Source organism: Epinephelus lanceolatus, chromosome 4 (assembly GCF_041903045.1).
Source record: "Epinephelus lanceolatus isolate andai-2023 chromosome 4, ASM4190304v1, whole genome shotgun sequence".
NCBI lineage: Eukaryota > Metazoa > Chordata > Actinopteri > Perciformes > Serranidae > Epinephelus > Epinephelus lanceolatus.
This window is the reverse complement of record NC_135737.1, coordinates 47,356,498-47,380,159: the sequence shown is the minus strand read 5'-3', so window position 1 is coordinate 47,380,159 and position 23,662 is coordinate 47,356,498. Positions and strand designations below refer to the sequence as shown.

The 23,662-nt window shown below is 42.7% G+C and overlaps 1 protein-coding gene across 15 annotated transcripts in view; it reads left to right on the top strand.

The window, feature by feature from the left end:
• LOC117259519 (uncharacterized) overlaps nt 1-23,662 on the top strand; it is a 157,579-nt gene that overhangs the window by 96,829 nt on the left and 37,088 nt on the right. For 8 of the 15 annotated variants that reach the window (XR_013490998.1, XR_013491007.1, XR_013491000.1 and 5 more), the window contains one exon: nt 6,969-7,027. Coding sequence is in view for 4 of the 15 variants with exons in the window: in XM_078167388.1 (XP_078023514.1) it covers nt 6,969-7,027 (59 nt within the window). In the remaining 11 variants the exon portion in view is untranslated. The remainder of the gene's footprint in view (nt 1-6,968; nt 7,028-23,662) is intronic. The other 7 variants (XR_013491005.1, XR_013491004.1, XR_013491006.1 and 4 more) reach the window with 1 other exon arrangement.

Here is a 23,662-nt window from a genome sequence, read left to right as displayed (position 1 = left end):
TGTGAGTGGTCAATGGTGTCCAACCCATAGAGAATGCAGTGATGAGTCAGGGACTCTAATAAAATGTAGGGATGCATGGTATACTGAATCAAGGCTATGTAAAATGGAGGAGATTGCATGCAGCCAGACAGCACCTGTTGCAGCGGAATGATCCACTGCTGGACGGCGTCAGGTTAAAACGCTGCCAATAACGACGTAATATAAGGAGCTGGAAAGTCCCTATAGAGCGGGTGGGGGGGGGTGGATGGGTCCAACAAACCCTGGACCTGGGAGACAAACCTGGGAGCCTGGTGTTTGCTTCCCATATGTAGAGTTTTTACTGCCCAAACCTAGCCACGTGGTGTTGTTGCTGTCCTGGCGTTGGTTGCAGCATCGTAGAACATCAACAGCACATGTAGGAGAATACTGAACGTTACATGTAGACGTGACAAAGGAGTGATATGTGATGTCATGGTAGGATAGAGCGTCCTTATTTAGACAGAAGATCCTTTCAGTTAGATGTCAGATTTGTCCACGTTAAAATTGTGTTTGCATTGTTGACTCTTGCTGACGATAGTTCCAGGTGAGAAATGTCCAAAAAGCTCCGCCGTCAGTGGATACTTCAGATATCATGTAGAGGTTTCCAACGCTGGCCTAAAATCTTCGTTTTCCAGAAGCGAACCCATCGAGGGATCTGACACCTGCGTTAGGAACCACTGTTTTAAAGGGATAGTGCACCCAAAAATGAAAATTCAGCCATTATCTACTCACCCATATGCCGAGGGAGGCTCAGGTGAAGTTTTAGAGTCCTCACATCACTTGCAGAGATCCAAGGGGAGAGGAGGTAGCAACACAACTCCACCTAATGGAGGCTGACGGCGCCCCAGATTCAAACGTCCAAAAACACATAATTGAAACCACAAAATATCTCCATACTGCTCGTCCGTAGTGATCCAAGTGTCCTGAAGCCCCGACATAAAAAGTTGTTTGGAAAAACCTCATTTGAACTCTGTTTTTAGCCTCATTGTAGCCTGTAGCTCTGCCTCTCTGGGCACCACGCTCATGTGTGTGTGCTTGAGCGAGACCAGTGAAAGCACGTGAACACACATGAAGGCCGTGACCATGTCTCACGGTCTCGCACAAGTGAGTAGATAATGGCTGAATTTTAATTTTTGCGTGCACTATCCCTTTAAGATAAATCATAGTTTGCTGTAGCATTTGCTAAAGCTAAACAATGATTCATTTGTTAGCATACAAAAAAAACTACAACTCTGATTAAGTATTCAGCACCTTATAAGCCATTATACCTTTAGGTTTCTCCGTTATCCACGATGTTCACCAGTGCTTTCAAAATCTCACTTTAATTTTTATCCCCAGACATCTTTCTTGCTTTCTCCTGTCTCGTTTTGGCCGCAAATGTCTCGGGGCTTCTGGGAAAAGGTGTTCGTTTAAATCAGAAATATTGTATATACAACAATATCATGTGGTGTTGTGAGAAATACCATCCTTATCTCGACATATGACTGAACCACATACTGTTGAGAAAGGTCGTGTCTCGAGGCTGGGTTTTTGTTATTTGCATTTTCTCTTGTCACAAGTTACGGTTTCACTTCAGCTCCTACTGAAAGCAACAACTCAAACAAAAGTCAAGTCAAACAAAGTGCAAACCTTATCTGACTCAAGTCACAACTTAAAAGCAGTATTATGATGCTCGACGGACAGGCAGAGACCCGTTTGTACTAATTAAGATAAGTATTGGACCATGAAGAACTCCTTTCACAGCCGGAAAAGAGTTGAAATGTTTGACATGCTGCAGTAAACCTTACTGGTTCAGTTTTCACTTAATGGCAGTCAGTTGATACACGGCAGTCCAGCCTCGGAAATCTGCATTTTCCCTCCTTTTTCCTTTGTTTTGTTATTTCAGACTGCAGCTCAAGGCTGACTGAGCACATTTAGCATGAGATCTGCCAGGAGACTGATATTGTAGCTTTCCTCTGAATCGCCAGACACTTCTAACAGATTGGTTTCCCCGGGATCTCAAATGAAACCAGGAAAATGAATTGGAGCTCATGTGCTGTGGTGATTAAAGAAGCTGTGTCTAAGTTTTAGGGAGATTCAGTGGCGTCTAGCGGTGAGGAATGCAGATTTCAACCAGCTGACACTTCTCCCTTTAAGAATTCCTTCAGTGTTTATGGTGTAGGAGGTTTTTACCAGGAGCTGAGTTACCCACGGAGCTCTCCTCCTCTCCAAAACCACCAGACCAGCTGATTTCAACCACTGAATAAATCAGTTTCATGTTACAATCAGTGTTTCTTCTACACTGTTTGGCCGCTCACCCAGCACCTGCTATGTGTGCTCACATTATTTTGGATCCAGATGTTCAAGAAGTTTTGACTGTGAGCCTGATTATACACAGAGGTCTCCCCCTCTCCAGAACAAACAGACCCAATGATTCAAACTGATAACATCACAGATTCTTGTTACAAATCAGTGCTTCTGTGATGCCGTCAGCATGTCAGAGACAGGCCGTTAGCTTAGCACCTGCTAATGTGTGCTCACCAAAAAAACCTTAAGTTAAGGTTCCCTCAAAATAAAAGTATTAAACAGTATTAATGGCTTTCTCTTTGTCTTGGTCTTATACTTAAGGAATCTTTAGACATTTGCACAAAAGACATTAAAGCAAGGTCAAACAAACCTTCAGGTCCCCCTGCCTTTATCTTAACTGCAACATGACCGAGTTTATGGTGATGAATGAAATTATCACACACCTCGAGAAGAGTGTTCTGTGACCAGGAGAACCCGACGGATACACTCCTGATTTTACACTTTAGATTTGACTGAATCATCTTCGTTGTTTCTTCCTACAGTTGTTTTGTTTTCTGGTATTTGAACTTTGGTACTTTGTAGTTTGTTCTTTCTATGATTGTGTTCCTCCAGATGTTTAATCTTCATCTTCTATCTCTGACCAGAATGGTTTTCTTGTCGTCTTTTCCTCTGCCATTTTTTCACTATCTCATGATGAGCCAACTTTGTGAGGTGATAACAGGCGTCACAAGCCTGAGTCCAAGCAAACAAACAATCTTCATGGAAAGAGAGTTAACATTTCTCCTTAACAAAGGCAACCTTTTAAGAGATTTTGTGCAAGTCCCTCAGCTAGGTAGAAATTAGGCCTTAAGTGTCATACTTAAAGGTGCTCACACACCAAACTGACATCAAAGAACTAGCGGCGACGAAAGCCAACTGTTGCGTCGTCTACGTCGCCTCACGTCGCCCTGTGTCAGTTGCATTTGAACACACTACACGGACTACATCCGACGGCCAAGTAGCACGTACGTTCTGCACCTGCGTGAGAGAGAGCGGAGTGAGAGAGTGGTACATCCTGTCAGCTGAGGGGTTTCCTATCTGTGCAGCCGAGCACCGCAGCACCTCCACGGACTATTACATCCAGACGGTCCCGGTGTTTCCTCCGCAGGCTCCACTTCACTCAGCTGCCCGATAAACCCGCTGCTTCTTCCCAATTGTTTCAGTGTTTCTACGATGCCATTTGCCATGTCAGAGACTGGACGTTAGCTTAGCATCTGCTAATGTGTGCTCATCTTTTTTGTCTGATAACTTCTGATCCGGATGCTCAGGAGGTTTTTACTAAGAGGCAAATGATCCACAGAGGTCCCTTCCTCTCCAAAACAAACAGACCTGGTGATTTAAATTGGTATAAAAACTGAATGAAGCAGTTTAACGTTACAAATCAGTGTTTTTTCTAAGCTGTTCGGCACGTCACAGACGAGCCGCTCGCTCAGCACCTGCTCTGTGTGCCCACCATTTTCCTCTGATAACCTAATGTTTGCTCACCTCTCCAAAACAAATGGACCTGGTGATTTAAACCTGTAAAAACACTGAAGAAAACAGTTTTATGTTAAAAAAAAAATGCTGTGTTTCTGCAGTTGTTGCAGAGGGGCTGCTGACTATAGAGGCTGACACAAAAAAATGAATGTCCCTATCTTAGTAACGAACGATCTGACGTAACGAAAACATGACCATTATTATTTTCAGGTGATTTCACACCAAAGAAAACACTTTCATATTCAGTTCCTGACAATATCTCCCTCCTAATCCTACACAGTGGAGCTTTTAATGCTAAACTAAAAAGATGGATGTGCTCTGACAGATAAGTATCAGCAGATCTTAGAGGCTGGCATCAGTTGAGTGCACACGATATAATCGTATTTTACCAGCCTGATGCCTTTTCTAGAGTCTTACAAAGAGACGCTGGATGTCAAACACCTAACCTGTAGTGTGATGCTGTAGCTACCTGTGTGATACATTAATTAACTCCATAGCTCTATTTAAAATGAGCATGATCGTGTGTAGGTATGCGCCCTGTATGCACTACATTCCAGCTGGTTTGTCCGTCAGCGATTCTCCCCATCTGTAAGACTGTCTTTGCCTGTGGCCTCTGTGTGTCCTGTGAGCTTGCCTCTGTCTGTCTGTCTGTCTGTCTGCGGTCTGTCTGTCTGTTTGTGTCACCCCTGACTTTCCCTCTCTGTCTCACAACAGTCATCCAAGCTATACAGCCGCTCAGCCAGTGGAAGAACGTTGGGCACGGTGCCAGCCAGCCGGGGCGCCAGTTGGGCAGTCCATCAGTAGCATTAAAGACATGTTATCCACCCGAGTGTATCCGCCTGGCTTAGAGCCCTGATCCCCTGTCCGAGCCCCCCCATGCTGCCCCTCCACTCGCTCAGGGGCCCTGGGTAAAAGTGCACAGAGTCCCCTTCTTGCTTTATCAGCATGGCACCCAGGCATGCAGCTTGCTGCTTTAGGTCTCTTAAAACACGTACACAAATAAATGAGGAGGGTGCTGGAAATAACTGCTTTCTAATCTCCAGCCAAGCTGCCCTGCTAGTCAGGTCATTGTCTTTAAAGGGACAGGGGACGGGAGAAAGCAGGCCGCTGCTGACCTCCACTTGGGTTTTTTAAAGAATACAAAGTCAGCAGAGTTCATTTAGTCTTCTTGTAGGAAACATGAAAGGGTTCAGAGGCTTTAAAGGACTGTTTGTTTCCTGTTATACTCAGCCAGATAATGGACTTGGTGCTTTTTTCATCACAGCTAAAAATATTACCGTTGCTCTTTTGATTGTGAATATACGGGTTTCGCACTGTGTTTCGTCCTCATTCTATCTGCTTTAATATAATGGTCCCTGTTTTATGGATCCGCTCTTATTATTGCTGTTGAGTGGTTTGAAGTGTCACTTCAGGGGTCAGCTCTGAAGCACAAAGTATCAGCCGGTAACCTTGTGCACATAAACACCATATCGAGCCCTTTAGCGGTTCCATATTAGCCGGATATTCACACTAAATTGCCATTTTGTTCCCACTCCATTATTCAGTACGCCTTTGCCATTAGCCTTTTAATCGTTGTGTGTGTGTGTGTGTGTGTGTGTGTGATTGATGTATCCAGCCAAGTGTGTCTTTTTCAGTCGACACTGAGGCACTAAGTTAGCTACAGTGCAGTTAGCCTAACCTGTTACAAAGGATGACAGTTGATATTCAGAGTACATGTTGCATCTGCAAAGACCATCACTGATTAAGATGCTGTGTGACAAATACTAAGAAAGGAAGAGTCAAAGAGTTCCCTGCTGCCATGTGACACTGACCGGGATAAGCGGTGGAAAATGAATGGATGGAGGGTTTTCAGTTTCAATCAATGTTGACATACCCGTCACAGTGGTGTCCGGAGTCTAGAACAGACAGGCAGGATATTGGTAACAGGCTGGCATCTGACAAATGACTGGAAGTTCCTCGTATGCTGACTTGCTAATGCGAGACAGGCAAGTTGACCGCATCTGTAGGAGCGTCTAGAGGACAAGTATGGACAGACACTGAAGGTAGAGGATGGGGGAAAGGAAGATGGAGCAGGTGAGACCATGACACAAACTTAGAGAAACCTCTGCTTGCCAAAGGACAATCTGACGTCACACTTGAGACGTTAGTTCTTCTGCTAAGACTTTTGAGGTATGAAGGTACATGCTTTCATCTATAGTATTTTCCTCATACTTTAATGTCTATGGATTTAAGTCCGTCTAGTTTTGATGACCATTCTGTAATCTGTAATTTGATATAATCTGTCATTTGATATATTTGTCAGCTATTAGCTTTGTTGTTTCTAGCCAGTAGGGTAGCTTGTTTGATGGGTGGTACGGTCGGGGTCGGTGGTAACGCAGTGTTAAAAAATGGTGTCCTGCTCGGCAACTACATCAAAATAGATGAAGTTCTTTCCTATAATTTCAACACATCCTCACTGTGACCTCGTCACATGTCCACGTTTGGTCATGGACTTTCCACGTCCACATATGACGTCCAAGGTACCCTGGGTGTGTTGGTTGTTGACGTTCTGGGACGCCGTGTCAACTTCAGCCTGTTACATGCATTGTCTGTTTTCAAAGTACACTTCTGTTTTCACAGGAAATGTACAGTTTGATACAGTCTCTTTCAAAATAAAAGCACTACGTCGTCAGTACAGAACGGATTGATGTTTTCCTTCAACAACAAACGCACGTGGTTGGGTTCAGGAACAAAGAACAGGGTTTGGCTTTACAATCTTACAAGAAGCAAACACTGTGGTTGTTGGCCCCATCACCACCCCGCCCGCCCACTCTACTCAGACTTCCACCGCCTTAACTTTTGTTGTTGTCCCCCCGCATTTCCGCCTACCTACCTTGACTGTTTCCGTTGGTGTCTGACACCAAAAGTCAGTGGTTTTCGACGACTTCAGAGTTCGACGAGGTTGTCTCTGAATACAGACTCTGTGTATTTCTGTTGTGTTCACACGTATACCTGCTGTATAATAAAAAAGAGAGACAGGGAAATCAGATTTTCATTTACAATATGGCAGCTTGAAGATGGCCTTGGATATGGAAAGTACATTGCAAGATGTGAGTTTCATGTGCTGTCTCTTGTTTGAGTGTTTCAAGTACAATTGTTTCTCTTCACAGCAGTGATCATGGAGGACTCTGCTGCTGGAGACGAACGCCTGTGAGGAGGTACACAAAAGGTAAGGCAATTACCTTTACCATACTGAATGGCTATGAAACTCTTCGGCAAAGTCCACCTCGAGAGCTCGTACCTCATCCACAACCATGTAGGCGTTCCACCTTGAAAGTACAGTATTCATTGATTTTGAATACTGGCTCATACAAACATGAAAATCAATGGATTTCTGCTTCAATTGAACCACCCACACATCTTTCCCATCGTAGTTTGGTTACACAAAGGCATGTACGACTGGTCTGTGGAGTTAAACGTTTCTTAATGTGCTTGCAGACTTGTTTAATGTGAGGCAGTTGGACAAAATTAGGATTAATTTCCAGCCTGGAACATTAGCCCTCCTGTCCCGGGATGTGTCTGAGCCGAAACCTGCTGACGACTGACAGACACTAACACCTGCTGACAATTGACAAAAAGGCGAAAACAGCTCAATTTGTGGTTTCCTAACAATCGTGTAGAGCAAGTAATGACAGAGTACAATTTAAAGAGACAGCAGTAGCCACTTAGAATCTGTCAGTGCTCTGCTCATTACAAAATTTACGTTGTAAAACATTCTTGTAAATGTTGAATTCTTCCACACGGCACACATTTTCTGCTGCAGCGACTGGAGCTCATTCAGTGAAACGTCTGAGGCTGGAACTTCTCTTTTAATCTGCTCTGAAGAGTTAGAAAATGTTCACAATGCAAACAAAGCACACTGATGTCACGTGACCATGTGTGTGTGTGTGTGTGTGTGTGTGTGTGGCCCAAAGGTGCTGTACAGTACAAAGATATCTCACCTCATGCCAATGGCATTCCCTGGGAGAAAGCACAGAAGCAGCGTACGGTGGGGGGCATTAAGAGCCCACACCCTCTTGGGGAGCAATAAGGATCCGGCATTAGTCCCATTTAAAACATTAAACCATCCACGCAGAGGCTGGATGGAGGCAAGAATTAGAGAACTGAGAGGACGGAAAGAAGTTGAAGAAATAATAAAAAACTAAAATACTGAGAGTTTCTCTTTGAATGTCTCTCATTCACATGTCTCAGGTTTTATTTATAAAAAAAAAGATGAAATATAAATCCCGTGATGTTGCTGAAAGTATTGGCCTTGCTGTTGGCAGCTGTTGCAGAGTTGTTACAGCATCGACCTCTGAACTATGTTTATGTTTATAAATGTTGAAATGATCCATATGAAACGTATGTCTGTAGCATATCTGTGGTTTGCAGAAACATTTTATTCTGGTGACTGGGCTGTTGTTTGGAGTGTTGGATCAGAAAACAGTTTTTTTGGAAGGCACTAAACGATGACGTCATTTAGTTTGGAGAACTTGTTGAAAACTTGCCTCCAATAACTGTACTGACGACAGAAATTTGAAACTGTCTCAGATATAGGGGACTGAATGTTATTCTGCTCAGATATGATGGATGTATTGTGAACTTTTGTTTTCAGGCCTCCAAACTGGTTCTTTTTACTGGTTCTCGTTTGTCTCTTCTCACCGACGTCGTCACCACCGTCCTCTCTTTGTGTGTTCAGTCGTCACGACGGAGAGATTGACATTTTGTTTTCCTAATGGCTCACTTTGACTACCACTGTTTCCGTTGCCTTGCACATTTGTCACTTTGAATAGTCTCTTACAATAAGCCTTTTCAGTTCTTCAATCACTTCAATACTTGTCATCAACGTTATGTTAACCTTTACCATCACTCCTTTGAAAGCCAATGGTTCTCAAGTGCTGTGCATTGAGTGGATAGTTGCTACTTCCATGTGACACATTTCTACAGAAGTTAATGCATTCAGTAACACATGGGGTATTCTTCCTCCATCTTTCCTTGCCAAATACCTCTCAGTGGTATTGTCTGTGCTGGAGTGCTGCAGCAGATTCAGGGGAAGAAATCATTGTTCTTCTTGAGGGCTTTAAGAGCTGGAGGAAGTCATAGACAGCACTGTTCCCCCTCCTCTTTCCTGTCTTTGCCTTCTTCCCTCACCCGTTATCATCTGTCTGTGAAATAAAGTGCATCACAATGTTCCCATATGGCCAAATGCACCAGAGAGCTCAAGTACTTTGCATGATAAATGACTCACAGTTGGAGAATAAGTACAGCTGTAGAATGCTCCTCAGTGATAAATTGTGTTTCTATTATAAAGGGCTAATATCGACCTTTTATGAAAAGGTGTGTGTCATCCAGTCGGCGTTGGCCACTTTTGAAATGATAGGTGTGATGCAGCTTTATTGATTGCATATTTATTGTTGAAGTCATTACTGTTTGTCCATAAGATCGCAGTGATGCATTGTATCGCGCTGTCCATTGAATTAATGCATCGTTTGACTGGATCCCCCCCGGCTTACATATATACTCGACGTTAGCACTGTGGTCGGCCAGCTGTATGCACACTGCAAATTATTACCAGCAACATTTAACAGTAATTTTTAACAATAAATGACATTATTATCACTTTAAAGGCTGCAACTGTGATAACCATATTCAGAATTTTATTGTGAAATGTATGCAGGTAAATATAGTCAACTACTGTATACAGCTTTCATTCATACAGAAGCGTATTGCATTCACTTGACAAATAAAAACAAATCTGTTTATTGAGTAATTTTTTCTGTTTTTCGTGGTAATTTTTTTTTTGTTTGTTTTTCGTGGTAATTTTTTTCCTGTTTTTCATGGTAATTTTTTTTTTCTGTTTTTCGTGGTATTTTTTTTTAGTTTTTCATGGTAATTTTTGTTTCTGATTTTCATGGTAATTTTTTTTTCTGTTTTTCGTGGGTTTTTTTTCTGTTTTTCGTGTTTTGTTTTTTTGTTTATCGTGATTTTTTTTTTTCTGAGTATTTTTTTTAAGTTAAGAGAGCAATACAACAACAGACACTTTCATTCCTTTCTTGAGAGCTCGATATAATGGAAGCAAACATGACCCGCTTGTTTAGTTTAACCCAGTTTTACTTTGTTTTGGGTTTGAGACACTGGGAGATACTCTTGTTTTTAAGTCATATAGATGGTGTTATCATTAGTTTGTCCATTTACGCAGGCACCTTAAGACTTTGCGGTTGTTCAGACGAAAAGCCCATTCAGATCTGCTGGACATTGCAGTGTTTCTCCAGAATCAGTTGGACACATATGCAAAAAATACATTCATGAGCAGGAGTCACCATGGATGCAGGGGTCACTTGCAGGTGCCAGGTGGGAGCTTCTCGCGAGATTTTGAAGTATCTCGTCTCCTCGTTCAGGAAAAAAAACCCCACAAAAAACAGAAAAAATTATTCAGAAAAACAGGGCTTTTTTTAATTTGTCAAGTGAATGCAATACGCTTCTATACATTCACAATAATTTACCATAAATATAATGCAATTAGTAGCCAGCAATTTAATGTAAATAAATAGTTAAATATTTTACAGTGTCGATACAATTCTGAAGCCACAGCAGCTTCTGGCACAGCTATAGAGGAATGCAAGTTTCGTTTCATCAAATGAAAACTGTCTAACCAATACTACATGTATATATATATATATATATATATATATATATATATATGTATACATACATACATTCTACAATGAAAATGACACCCAGTTATTGTGGGTTAAACAACATAGCAAAGGATCCTCACTGGTCTCATGTCAGCCAGGTTAAAGCTAGTACGCATCAATATATTTAAAGAGTGGACGCAGAAGCTAAATTCAAATGTGTCAGTTTCGGCAAACCCCAATTTGGGCTTAATTTTTGTAGCTCTGGCCATCAGTTTTGTCGCTCATGATAAAATTGTACTAATCAAAATAATCAAGCTCCCCATCTTACTTTATGCTTCGCCACATGCAGGGGACACTCCGTCCTGCATCGAGAGTTTACACTGGACACAAATGATGAGGTGTGGAACGGCCCAATATGGACGGATTTCTTAAAGCTGCTCAGCTGAGTAATTGCTGAGATCTGAGAAGGCGGCAGCCTCTAACAAATATGTCTAATGGGGGGAGAAACTTGATCAGTCAAACGATGGGACCGGTTATAAAGCAGCCGACAGTTTTGCCTAATTATCCAAACCCCCACATTAGGAGGTAAACCGACAGTGGGTGCACTTGTGATGTTGCTAATGATCCCTCATTGCACAGGAAAAGTGTGAGGTTTCGTGATTATGGCGAGTTTGGTAGGTCAAAGTTGAACAATGAATTTAATCTTCAAAAAGATGATGGTTGATTAAACACACAGCTGGGATAATCATTCTGCCGTCCGCCCTCCTTTTGTCTTACAACTGTGTCATTGTCTGACTGCTCGTGTTTCTTGCCTGTTGCTCCTGGTTTTAGTTTGTCACAGTGCAAAATGTCAGACTGGAAATAAAGCCTAGATTTCCCTGTTTTAAGGAAAGACTTATGTGGAATTATTTAATATAAAGATATTGAAATATAGTGTTTGCTGTAAGCCTTCCAAAACTATATTTCCCAGGGAGACTCTCCATGTTTGCATCACTCATCATTGCATCATTTCTCCTCTCCTTGCCTACCTCCTGTCTCCAAGGCCTCTTTTACTACTCCCTCTCTCCTCTTCCTCTCCCCTCCTCTGCCTCTCCTACAGTTTGCCCTCCTCTTTCAGTCTGTCTCCCTCTCTCTCCTTTCTCTTCCATTCACACCAGCAGCTTGCTATACTCCCTTTTCTATAAGTAATGCAGCCTCCCACTCTGCCTGCATCTGGAGCTGCTGCTGAGCCATCTTCTAAAATTCCTGGCATGTTTCTTCTCTGGGCCAGGCATCCTCCGGCTGGCTGTCTCCACTCAGGATTCAGCAGCATAAATTACGCTGTGTCCTCACACAACCTATGCAAACAGTTAGATTGTGAGGCGCACACTATATGCTGTGAATTTCTACGAGCCAGTGTTTTTCCAGACTAAACAAAAGGAGCAGTCGTGTTTGTTGATGCGCAGCTTTTTAGTCTCAAGTGTGTGTTTATTAGAGGCAGTGATGGCAGGAGCGCTACACATCATCAGCCTGCATTAGATAACGTTGCCATCTTACAGTCTCTTAATGACTATCGCCATGTTTGACTTCAGGAAATCATAATAGCAGATACAGGGCTGAAGAGGCTTTAGTAGAAAGATAATTTATTTCAACAATAACAACAGAGCTGGCGACAGCTGTGGCCAGAGGCAGTTTGTTTTCAGGTTGTCCATCTGTCCGTCCACCCTATTCTTGTGAACATAATATCTCAAGAGCACCTTCAGGGATTACCCTCAAATTTGGCACAAACGTCCACTTGAACTTAACAATAAACTGTTTGGAATTCGGTGGTTGAAGGTCACAGTGACCTTGTGTCCATCTCATTCTCGTGAACAAACATCCGCTTGAACTCAATGAAGAACTGAAACTGAGTAGAATGTGGTGGTCAAAGGTCAAGGCTTCTGTGACCTTGCGTCTTTCTCGTTTTTATGAACTCTATCTCTAGAACGCCTTGAGGGAATTTCCTCAAATTTGGCACAAACTTCCACTTGGACTCAATGATGAAGTGATTAGATTAACCTGTCGCGTGTCTCAAATCACATACTTCCATTAGTACACTTCCATGTAGTATACTATGTGCACTATGTACTCATTGGCATAGTGCGCAAATTTCAACAGGGTAGTGTTGTCTCAACCCAAACACGGCAGTTGTGCACTCATCGGAAATGACGACCACAAATGAACTAGTTAGCAAACTAGCATTAGCATTCGCGTTATCGTTCGTGGTACCAAATCATTACAGACTGCTAAATGAACCCAACAAACATACTGCTGGCTTATACCTGACAACAGTATAGTGGTGCTTAGTGCAAAAAACACGTGAATTTGTACAATGCAGCGACATTCACAGGCGCACAATCCTCGGCCGCTATTTCCAGTTTGAAAAGTGTTTTGAGTTTTGAGTGCACCATCCGCATACTCATAGTGCACTGCATTTTTCCATACTTCTCAGTGTGAACGCACTTTTATTCATAAAAAGGGGCACAAGCAATACCAGCCAAGGCACCAAAGAAATGTTATGTGATTTTGCAAACCATGACAACATTACATTTGTACATTTCAAACGTGTCACGTCGACGTTTCCAGAGTGACGAGGCACATGAGCTGACTTCATCTTGAGGTGGAGGGGATGGTGGATGGTGTGTCACCGATGCAAGATGCCCGCTAAGCTGCAGACCACTGTTCAAGACCAACAAACATCAAAACCTGCTGTGATTTATTAAGTCATGGCTGTCTCTCCGGCAGCTTTACAGCCACAAACCGTGGGTATTCTTTAGGGACCTGTCGCTGTTTAACCAGCGGGGATAGTGCCACAAAAATCAACCCAGTCTTGCTCCAAAGTCTTTGAAAACCGGCGCTTGGTCAGTGACTTCTGGTGTCAGACACAGATGAAAAATCTGTCCTTTCACGTTGGCGTGATCCATGGCCAGTCGCTGTTATTCTGTAACATCAGCGTCAGGTGGAAGCGCGGAGGGACGACGACAAAAGTTAAGGTGGTGAAAGTCCACTTTTCTCTGCAGTATACGATGCTGCAGAAATACCAACTTTTTTGCCATACATAAAAATCACATTACAAATCAAACCAGCACCCAGGTACCAACCACATGAGTTTGGCAAAGATTTCAGGCTTGCAACAAAAACCCCTCTGGGTGAAGATATTATCACTGAATTGGTTGAAGCAAAATTCACTGTTAAAGTTGCATTTTTAATTGTAACCATCCTCATAATGAGAACAGTCTCTTGGTTAATTCACATCAGGTCTGCTTTAATCAAACTGTGATACAGCTCAATACAGTAGGAGATCTGACTCAAGTCATGCCAGGAAGCCCACCCTGTACATCTAAATAGCAGAGGGTGACAGGATGTGCTAGCAGGCTGCCATTACAGCGAAAGGGGTGGCCCTTTGCTAAATAAAACAAAGGAGAAGGGGAGAAAAAATGAATAACACATGGATGGCTACTTATTTAGTAATGAACTTCACATGCTGGGGCCTGTTCAGAAACACATGCAAAGATGCTACACATCTGTATGGCTCAGCGTCAAAGGAAGATAAAAGAAAAAAGCAAAGTAACATGTCTCTGTGGTGAATTTTATATGGTGAGGGTGATTCAAATAATGTCTGACATGGATTTACTAAATTATAGTTAATGAGAATTGCCGCCTTCTGTTTGTAAGTCAGGTTGCACTTATAGTTTACATCCATGTCTGTGGAAACATGGATGCTTCACACATCTTCCACCTGGCAGCACAATAGATCTGTACAATCAGCACGTGTTTCAGCAAGTGGTTTATGCAGAACATTATGATGGATGGCTTTTTCGTTGGTCCCTGTCACCGGAAGTCACTGACCAAGTGCTGATATTCAACAACTTTGAAGTAAGACTGGGTTGGCAAAATTCGAATGCTCACTGACATCATTTCCTTTCTTTCTTTTGTAATGTCCTTGACCATCAGTAGAAGCTGTAACAGTTGAGCTTGAGCAAACCCCAGCACCGGTGTTCATGCAGGTCTAACCTGTGTAAAGGCAGCAACAGAAAGTTTGCTGAATTGGAGCTGCCAGAGACTAAAGGTCAATGTCCTGAGAACTTCCGCCAGTTTTTTTAGCTTTCTTACTTTGGCTTTAGTTTTCTTGAATTAAATGATGTCATGTTACTAAAGATTACCCCAATAAAACCTGGCAACCTCTTTCCATCTGCAAATTTGAATTCTGTCGATTCAGGCATTAAAAAAAATTGATTAAAAATCATTTAAAAAATAATAACTGGAATATGTAATTAAAATATTTTTTCTCCCATCCCTACAGTATAATTCAGGCTGTACAGACTGCACATAGTGTATGCACAGGATTTGTAACACTGAAACACAGACAGTGAGCAAGATTTTATTCCCTGTCTTTTTGAGAGTACAGGCCATGAAGCAAATTAGGCAGCACACAGGCACCTCGAGCCGTCCATCTTTGTGACATTCCCCCACCTCTGCTCGCTCTTCAGGCTTCTGTCTCAGTTAATAAAAGGAACATCATGAAGGCAAGTTTATTAGGATCTATCACTGAGGAGGAGCAGCAAGCGTTTATCAGTGGACAGTACTAGTGTGGGTAGAATCAGGGATAAGTTGTGCTGAAATAATGCAATTAATTTTCTGCGTACTGCAGTTTAAACTCCCATCTGCGCCACTGACTCTATCAAAAAAATAAAAATAAATAAAGAAGCCCAGCAGCCCCACCACACTCTTACTGTACAGTTCATTTTGTCAGTGTTTGGCTTCTTGATCAAACTTATGCAAACACACATTTTGTTACAGATAATTTTGATGTTTTAAGCAAAGGTTCCTTTGAAATAATGTTTCACTTAGATAAAAAAAGACTTTAGCAAAATTAGCATATTACCAACTTGTGCATCATTAGTTACTAACAGAGTAACTCTCACTCTATCAGGTAGTGAGAATAATTTAAGAGCCCAGTATTCAAACAAACAAAGTGCTTGTTAGAAAGTCAGAATCTTTCCGCACTTTTCTGAAGTCGGATTGTGCTGCGTCCAACAGTTTTTGTAAGTTTCCAAAACGGATAATGCAACAATTATGACCTCTCCTAGCAGTGATGGGCCGCGTGTGTAGAGCTGACAGAATAGTGAAGATTTGAACTTTTATTTTGAAGCTTTATTATTGTTGTACTTTTAACAACTTAAATGACTTTTTTGTGTGTACAAGTGAGGGCAACAGCACTTTCCAAAAGCGTGCACCTTTATCGTACTCGTACTTGTCGTCCTCCGCTTATCCGGGTCCAGGTCGCGGGGGCAGCAGCCTCAGCAAAGAAGCCCAGACAGTCCTCTCCCCAGCCACTTCCGTCAGCTCTTCTGAGGGAACCCCGAGGCGTTCCCAGGCCAGCCGGGCGATATAATCCCTCCAGCGTGTCCTGGGGCGGCCCCGAGGTCTCCTCCCGGTTGGACATGTCCGAAACACCTCCCAAGGGAGGCGTCCAGAAGGCATCCTTACCAGATGCCCGAACCACCTCAACTGGCTCCTCTTGATGTGGAGGAGCAGCGGCTCTACTCCGAGTCCCTCCCGGATCTCTGAGCTCCTCACCCTATCTCTAAGGCTGAGCCCAGCCATCCTGCGGAGGAAACTCATTTTGGCCGCTTGTACTCACAATCTCGTAAATCGAGAGCTTTGCTTTCTGGCTAAGCTCCCTTTTCACCACAACGGACCGGTTAAGCGCCTGCATCACTGCTGACGCCGCCCCAATCCGCCTGTCAATCTCCCGCTCCATCCTACCCTCACTCGTGAACAAGACCCCGAGATACTTAAACTCCTCCACCTGAAGCAGGACCTCCCCCCCCGACCTGGAGTGGGCAATCCACCTTTTTCCGGCTGAGGACCATGGCCTCAGACTTGGAGGTGCTGATTGCACCGTTATCCTTATTTGAAAAATAATCACATCTCCCCCTCTCTATGCAGCAGGATGCTAACCCTGTCTTCACGTGTCTCCATAGCGTGTTTCAGGGATGACATGTTTCTGAAGAAGTTAGCCATGCCCTGGTTCCCTCGTCAAAAAGCCTGCTGGGTTTTTCTGTTGGATTTTGGATAATTGCAGAAAATAAGCTCTATGGCAAACAAACATTTATGATACTTACACATTGTGTTCAGCAAGATAATCTTCGCAAATGAACACCACTTTTATGATTTTTGAAGCAATCGCTTGAAATAAAACGCTAATGTTAGGCTGTAGACAAACTACAGTGCGGTCGCATGTAACATCTCGACCACCATGAGGCTGTTCTACATGATAACGTTCTGTAGTCTCATTTAGCCACTTGTTAACAACTGCCTTTTTTAAGACACATAAAAGTTTCAAAGCTCACGAGTATTTACTGACGTATTTTATGTGGTAGAACAAATCATGAAAGTCTCTTTAGCTTGTGTTAACTAGGCATCTACTCAAAATGCATTCAAAAACCCACTGACTTAAAAACGAGGGTATTGGTAGTGCAAAAATGCTAACTCAAGAAAGGTCAAGTAAGGCAGATGGGAGGGGTGGTGGAGGGGTCCAACAACCATGGACTTTCACCTGGGAGGTTGGTGTTTGCGTCCTGTAAGGTTGTAAAGCCAAATCCTTTTCTTTTTACACAAACCCAACCACTTGTGTGTTGGCTAAACGTAATCATGTGTGTTTGTGTAGAAGGAAAAACACGTCAAGTCACGGTGTACTGACGTAGTGCTTTTATTTTGAAAGAGACTGTATCAAACTGTACATTTCCTGTGAAAACAGAGGTGTATTTTGAAAACAGTCAATGCATGTAACAGGCTGAAGTTGACACGGCGTCCCAGAACGTCAACAACCAACACACCCAGGGTACCTTGGACGCCATATGTGGACGTGGAAAGTCCATGACCAAACGTGGACATGTGACGAGGTCACAGTGAGGATGAACACGTTGTATTGTCATTCCCTGTGTGTCTCACATCGAGTTAAAATGATAGAGGAGGCCCAAACAAGTTGACTTCCATGCAAATGAGCCAGTTCAAAGGATGCTGTTGGTATTGTGGTGGAACTTAAGTCTCAGACTGGATTACTTTTCCTTGAGAAACCCTCTGTGAGGCTTTTGTTGTCATGCTCCGTTGTGATTAGCACAGCTGTTGCAGAGCGATGTGACGAGTAATGCGAATGACTGAGAAAATAATGAGTCATTGCCACTCCCTCTGATCTATACTCTTCACCCAGCCCTTCTGCTCATTGTGCCCCTGTGCCTATTTCAGACAAAGTAACAGGTGTGCTTGGAGTCACCAACGCAGTCTCATGTGCCCAAGACGAACCACGGCACACTAATCGCTGTGTTGGTGCCAACAAAATCGGCCCCTAGCCTTAAAGTGAAACATGAAGCCATCATGTTCCAGATAGCAGCCATCTTACTGGTAGGATTTTGTGCAGTAAAGGAAAACCAAACCATCAAATGTTTCCTAGTTGAATTCAGAACATAAAAGCCATTTGTACAGAAGACATTCGTAGCAAACCAGGTCAACAAGCGTCAAATTAGGCTGGTGTGTAAAGAACATTAAATGCCGTTGTATCAGGTCTGACTTTGGTGCAGGAGACTGGAACTGGTGCTTTGCCAAAATCATGCTAGTGACATTCAGGTTAATAAACTGTAATCTGATAATTCGATTCAATTCAGTTTTATTTATAAAGCCCAATATCACAACTCACAGTTTGCCTCAGAGGGTTTTACAGCATCAGCATCCCTCTGGACCCTCACAGTAGGTAAGAAGAACCCTCCCAAACTTGTTCTTTTGTCCAAAACCCAGCCACATGTGTTGCTGAAGGAAAAACAAAGTTTGTGGTGTTGTACCGACGTAGTGCTTTTATTTTGAAAGAGACTGTATGCAAACTGTACATTTCCTGTGAAAACAGAAGTGTATTTTGAAAACAAACAATGCATGTAACAGGCTGAAGTTGACACGGCGTCCCAGAACGTCAACAACCAACACACCCAGGGTACCTTGGACGTCATATGTGGACGTGGAAAGTCCATGACCAAACGTGGACATGTGACGAAGTCAGAGCTCACTTTTCTTTGCACTAAAACATCATGGTTTGGCTCTACATTCTTACAGGAAGTGAACACTGGGCTCTTAGGTGAAAGTCCAGGGCTTTGGGGTTGGATCCATCTATTACACCTCCCACCTGCCCTATAAGGACTTTTCAGCACCTCATATTACATCTTTACCGACAGTGTTTCAACCTGATGTTGTCCAACGGTGTATCAAAGGTGGCGTCAGATGCTGAAATGACTGGTAATGTGGCTTTTTTTCGACAACTTCAGAAAGAGTATGGGCTGCTAAAACCAACCACTGTTGTTTGATGGTCTCAAACTGTGGTTTGCAGTGATCCCCAGGAGGGATTTCGGATATTGGATTTTTTGCTGATAGTCGATTTGGCCATACATAACAACTTATTTGGCCAATACCTGATGCTGACATCGATATATCCACTTTTGATCCTCAAGTCTCTTCTGCGGTGGAATTAACATCATATTATACAGGCATACTCTTATCGTGACGGCCCAGCAGCAGATGGAGACATGAAACAGAATACTTTTCAATGTAATATTCATTCATTGTGTAAAATAAGAAAAAGCATGTTGGCTGATGCTGATCGTTCGTTTTAAAGCGGATACCAATGACGTGCCGATATTATCGTGCATCCCTAATCCTCAGCTTGGCAGGCAACTTGTCAATGTACATCACTTTAGAGACGTTAATGTGATGCGTTTGAAACAAGATGTAATGTAGTTCTTTACTTGTAGTTCTGTCTTGTGGTGACAGGGCTGCCTTCAGACCCTCTGCTGATAGCCCCCTGCATCGTTCACAGCTTCCACGATGCTGACAGACAACCTCAGCTTGGTTCTTTTAGCTCTGGTAAATCTTACAGCACGGAGCCCTGCATCTACTTAATTTTAAAGTACAGTCCTGAGCAGCCACGGAAACAACCAGGAATTGCATACCCACATAACAGGGGTCACAATCTTCCACAGTGGAAAGAGCTCCTTGGCATTCATCTCGATCATTTTGTGGGATGATTGCATGCAAGGATTGCTTCCTCTTCTGAAAGGCTTGTCTCCATTTTACTTTCTTCTGGCCTTGTAATAATCCAAGTCTCTCCTTTCTGACAATCAGACGTTTCTCTTTGTGTTTCTCTCTCTGGGTCAATGCCAGACTCCCTTGCTGCTGGCTCTCTCCAATTTTTGTCAGCAAACTTGTAGCGCAAATGTCACAATGTTCCCTCTGACGAATGCCAACGCCACTGATTCTTGATGGTATTTTTCAAACTGCTGTAATAATCTGAGGTTGGCCAGGGAGCGAGCAGACTTTTGGACACCTTTTGGGTATGGGCGGTGTCTGTAGTGGGCTCTAAAGTGATGAAAGAATCTCATCTTAAAACAGAAGGTTGAACAAAAGCACTGATTTTCTCTCTTGTATTCATCTCACAACTCTGCAGCAGGAACAGCAGCAGCACCCAGACAGTGTCTGACAAATGCATGATGGGTACTGGTGTAGGGCGTGCAGAGCCGGGGGGGGGGGGGGGGGGGGGTGGGGAGTGGCAGAAAAATCGACTGGCAGAGCAACGAATGGCAGGCAGCCAGGTTTTCAGCTCACAGTGGCTGTCCTTCATGGGGGACTGGTAAATGAAAACGACAGAAAGAGAGGAGAGAAGGAGGGAAACAGCGAAGGGTTATTTCAGGCACCCCGAAATCATGCAAGGAGGAGACTTACAAAGGAAGCAGGTCAGATACAGAGAGAGAAACAGTTCTTGGAGAGGAGACAATGATTTATGTCACCTCCTAGTCTTTGTCGATTTGTCCTTTAAAGTTTGCAGCCAAAATTACAACGTTTGTAGTCACAGTAGATTCACGTTCTCCTGGTCTAAAATACAAAAGGAGCTGATGTAAGATTCTCAAAAGTAATTATGTGTTTGGCTGATGGCTTTTATCTGTTGGCCTGGTTTTTCTTTGAAAACTCTTCAATGCAGCTGCTAGTGACACCTGAGCTTTGCTACTAAAAAAGATTTTATCTGATGAAAAATAAAAAACCCTCTAAAGTTCAACACCATTCATATCTGAGAACTGGCTAAAATAAAATGCAGCATAGAACAAAAACATTAATTTAAAGGCATCAAAACCTGTTTTCTTAATCTTACCACGAGTGATGAGGTCCTACATTAATACAACATTTTGGTCATTATTTTCAGTTACTAAACATTTTTTGTCCGTCTTGTCAGTGTTTTGAAGTGGGCGGGGCTTTGTTGGAAAAAATCACATACCTCCATGCTCTGATCAGGATTCAGCAACATTTGAAAAAGACAGCTTCTGATCGTTACATGCACACAGTCTTTTCAAAATAAGCTTACTACATATGTAAAACACGTCATTTTTACATTTATTTACTTAAGTTTAGGCAACATTAGTACAAAGTTAGTTTTAGGGTTAGGGTTTGGCTAGAAAGAAGAACAGTTGTTACTAATATAATATCCAGCACATCCTCACTGCGCCCTCATCACATGTCCACGTTTGGTCATGGACTTTCCACGTCCACATATGACGTCCAAGGTACCCTGGGTGTGTTGGTTGTTGACGTTCTGGGACGCTGTGTCAACTTCAGCCTGTTACATGCATTGTCTGTTTTCAAAATACACTTCTGTTTTCACAGGAAATGTACAATTTGATGCAGTCTCTTTCAAAATAAAAGCACTATTTCGATACAACACCACCAATTGACCTATGGCTAAGCCACGCCCCCTCCACTCACTCGGACAAACTATCAACATTCAGTGAGCGGCGCTATGGCAGGTGTCACAGTACACGGCATTTCACACGAGGCAGCTGATGATTTTTGGAGACATAACGATCAGATGTCATTGAGAAGTAACCAAAAGGGCCTAAACTACGCATTGGAGGGATATATTCATCATTTTATTGTTGAGAAGGTCGATGAAAAGCTTAAATTACAAGCCAAAATTTACAGGTCACAGTGTACGCTTGTGAACCGCATCTGGTTGCCGTCACCATCAAAGACAACAAGTTAAAGTGCCACTGAAGTTAAGGTTTTTGGCTCAGAATATGAGAAAAGGATAACGGCCTTTTTACCATCTTTACCAAGAGTGTCTCTCCGTTAGTTTGGTGCTACAGTATTTACACTGAATCATTCAGCATAACGTTTGCCAACCTTTGTTATCTCTGCCATTACAGATAAGTTAATGAAGCTAAGCTCCAGAAGTTAACGTTAGCTTAACTAGAGCCCTTTGGACAACAGCTAACAATGATGTACGATCACCAAAGTACAAAACTAGAACAAAATAGGCTAATGAACTCCCAGCAAACAAGGTGACATGATGAACAACGCAGCTAGGAGCTAACGTTAGGCTAACTTTAGCTAACGTTAGCTAGAGATGTTAAAGATAACTTTATATTTCTTTCCAGCAAAGTGACAATATGTTGCCTCAAACACAATGTTGACTTACCTTAGAACAGATGTAGACATCATTGTTAATCTTATTCACGTTGAGTTGATGTTGTGGTCTAACGTTACCACACAACTTTATCCAAAGGAGACACTTTTCTCGCTTGAGATGTGGTTTAAAGTGTAAAAAATACACCTGGTCGCCCAGCCTCTCAGGATACCTTGTGTCAGAGTTGCATGTACCCCATGCACACCGTTTGACCATTTTTAAACTTCAAATCTCAGAAAAAGCTCATAAAACCCAACAAACTGACTTTCTGTAATGCATTTCAATCTATATATCTTTATATCTGTGTCTGACGCCAGAAGTCATTGCCCAATATTATAGATATTCAATGACTTCGGAGTGAGACCAGGTTTGTGGTTGTTGGACCCATCCACCACCCCTTCTGCCCGCCCTACTTGGACGTCTGCAGCCTTAAATTTCATTGATTTAGAAGTGATTTTGATGACGAGAGTGAGACCAGGTTGCCCACACACAGACACTAAAAGGGTTTCTTGTGCGTCAGTAACAGACGTCCACTGATCAAGCTGCTGTATTTGACACTCTGGGAGGGAATTTCGAGTTGGTGGACACTGAACACTGCCTGGATGATGTTTGATATTTACTGAAGAGGCTACACAATATAATGACATACATCCAAAAAATGGCAAATTGAAATTAATCTGTCAATTTGCTTTTAATAAGCACGAAGAGCTGCAGCCTCTTGCAGACACTCAGCCCACTGCACTTAAATATTAGTATCTGTAAGATGTAAATAAAGGCTCACAACAAATGTGGTTTTTCGCCTTTGTTGTCATTTTTTTTTTTTTTTTTTGTAACTGGGATCTGCCAGCAAACCCACAGCCCTGTGGACAAATCTGCCTGTGAGCAGAGTCATGCAGACCAGTTTGTGAGGCAGACAGCTGCACATAACCAATCAAACGCCAGGCAGAGTTTTCGCCACCGTCCAATCAGACAGGGGGACTAATTTAACTTTGCAAGCAGCTTGAAGTCGTCAGAGAGGCAGTGAAATTCATGGTGATCCTGAATGTAGTGTAGCACAGAGCATGCTGCAGGATGAAAACGTGTTTCCCTGCAGGTCACCGTCTGGCCCTGAGATCACCTGCTCTCTCTTTACTGCAGCGGCTGGACTTTATCCTCCTCCACAGTTATCGCCAACACGGGCTACATTTTCCAAATAATGATGGAAGTCTCTGTCTGACCATGAAAATTTATGCCAAAACTTTGTTCCGATAAAAACAGCTCAAATCATCAGAGTTATGGATTACGCTCATGGTCATAAAAACTGAGAATGTGAGCTCTATCGTCTGCACGCAACATAAGATACAAATGCTTTTATTCACAGTCACTCCACAGAAAAACGTATGTTAATGCAGTGTGTTTTCTTTCCATCAGTGACCCCTGCTCTTTGACTATGTGCTGCTTGTTCAACTGCCGAGTTATTCCAGGTCGTGCATGTATAGTATTTTTACAGTAAGTTCAGTTGCACAAGTATGTAATTAATGAACAGCAGTGTGTGACGGCAGAGGCAATCAACATGTTGTTAGTAATTTAGCCTCAGTGTGCCAACACAGACTGTTTAATTAGACTATAAAGCATCTTCATTGCTTATTTAGAAAAAGGCTTTTTGTGTGCTACAACAGTAATGACAGTGGTA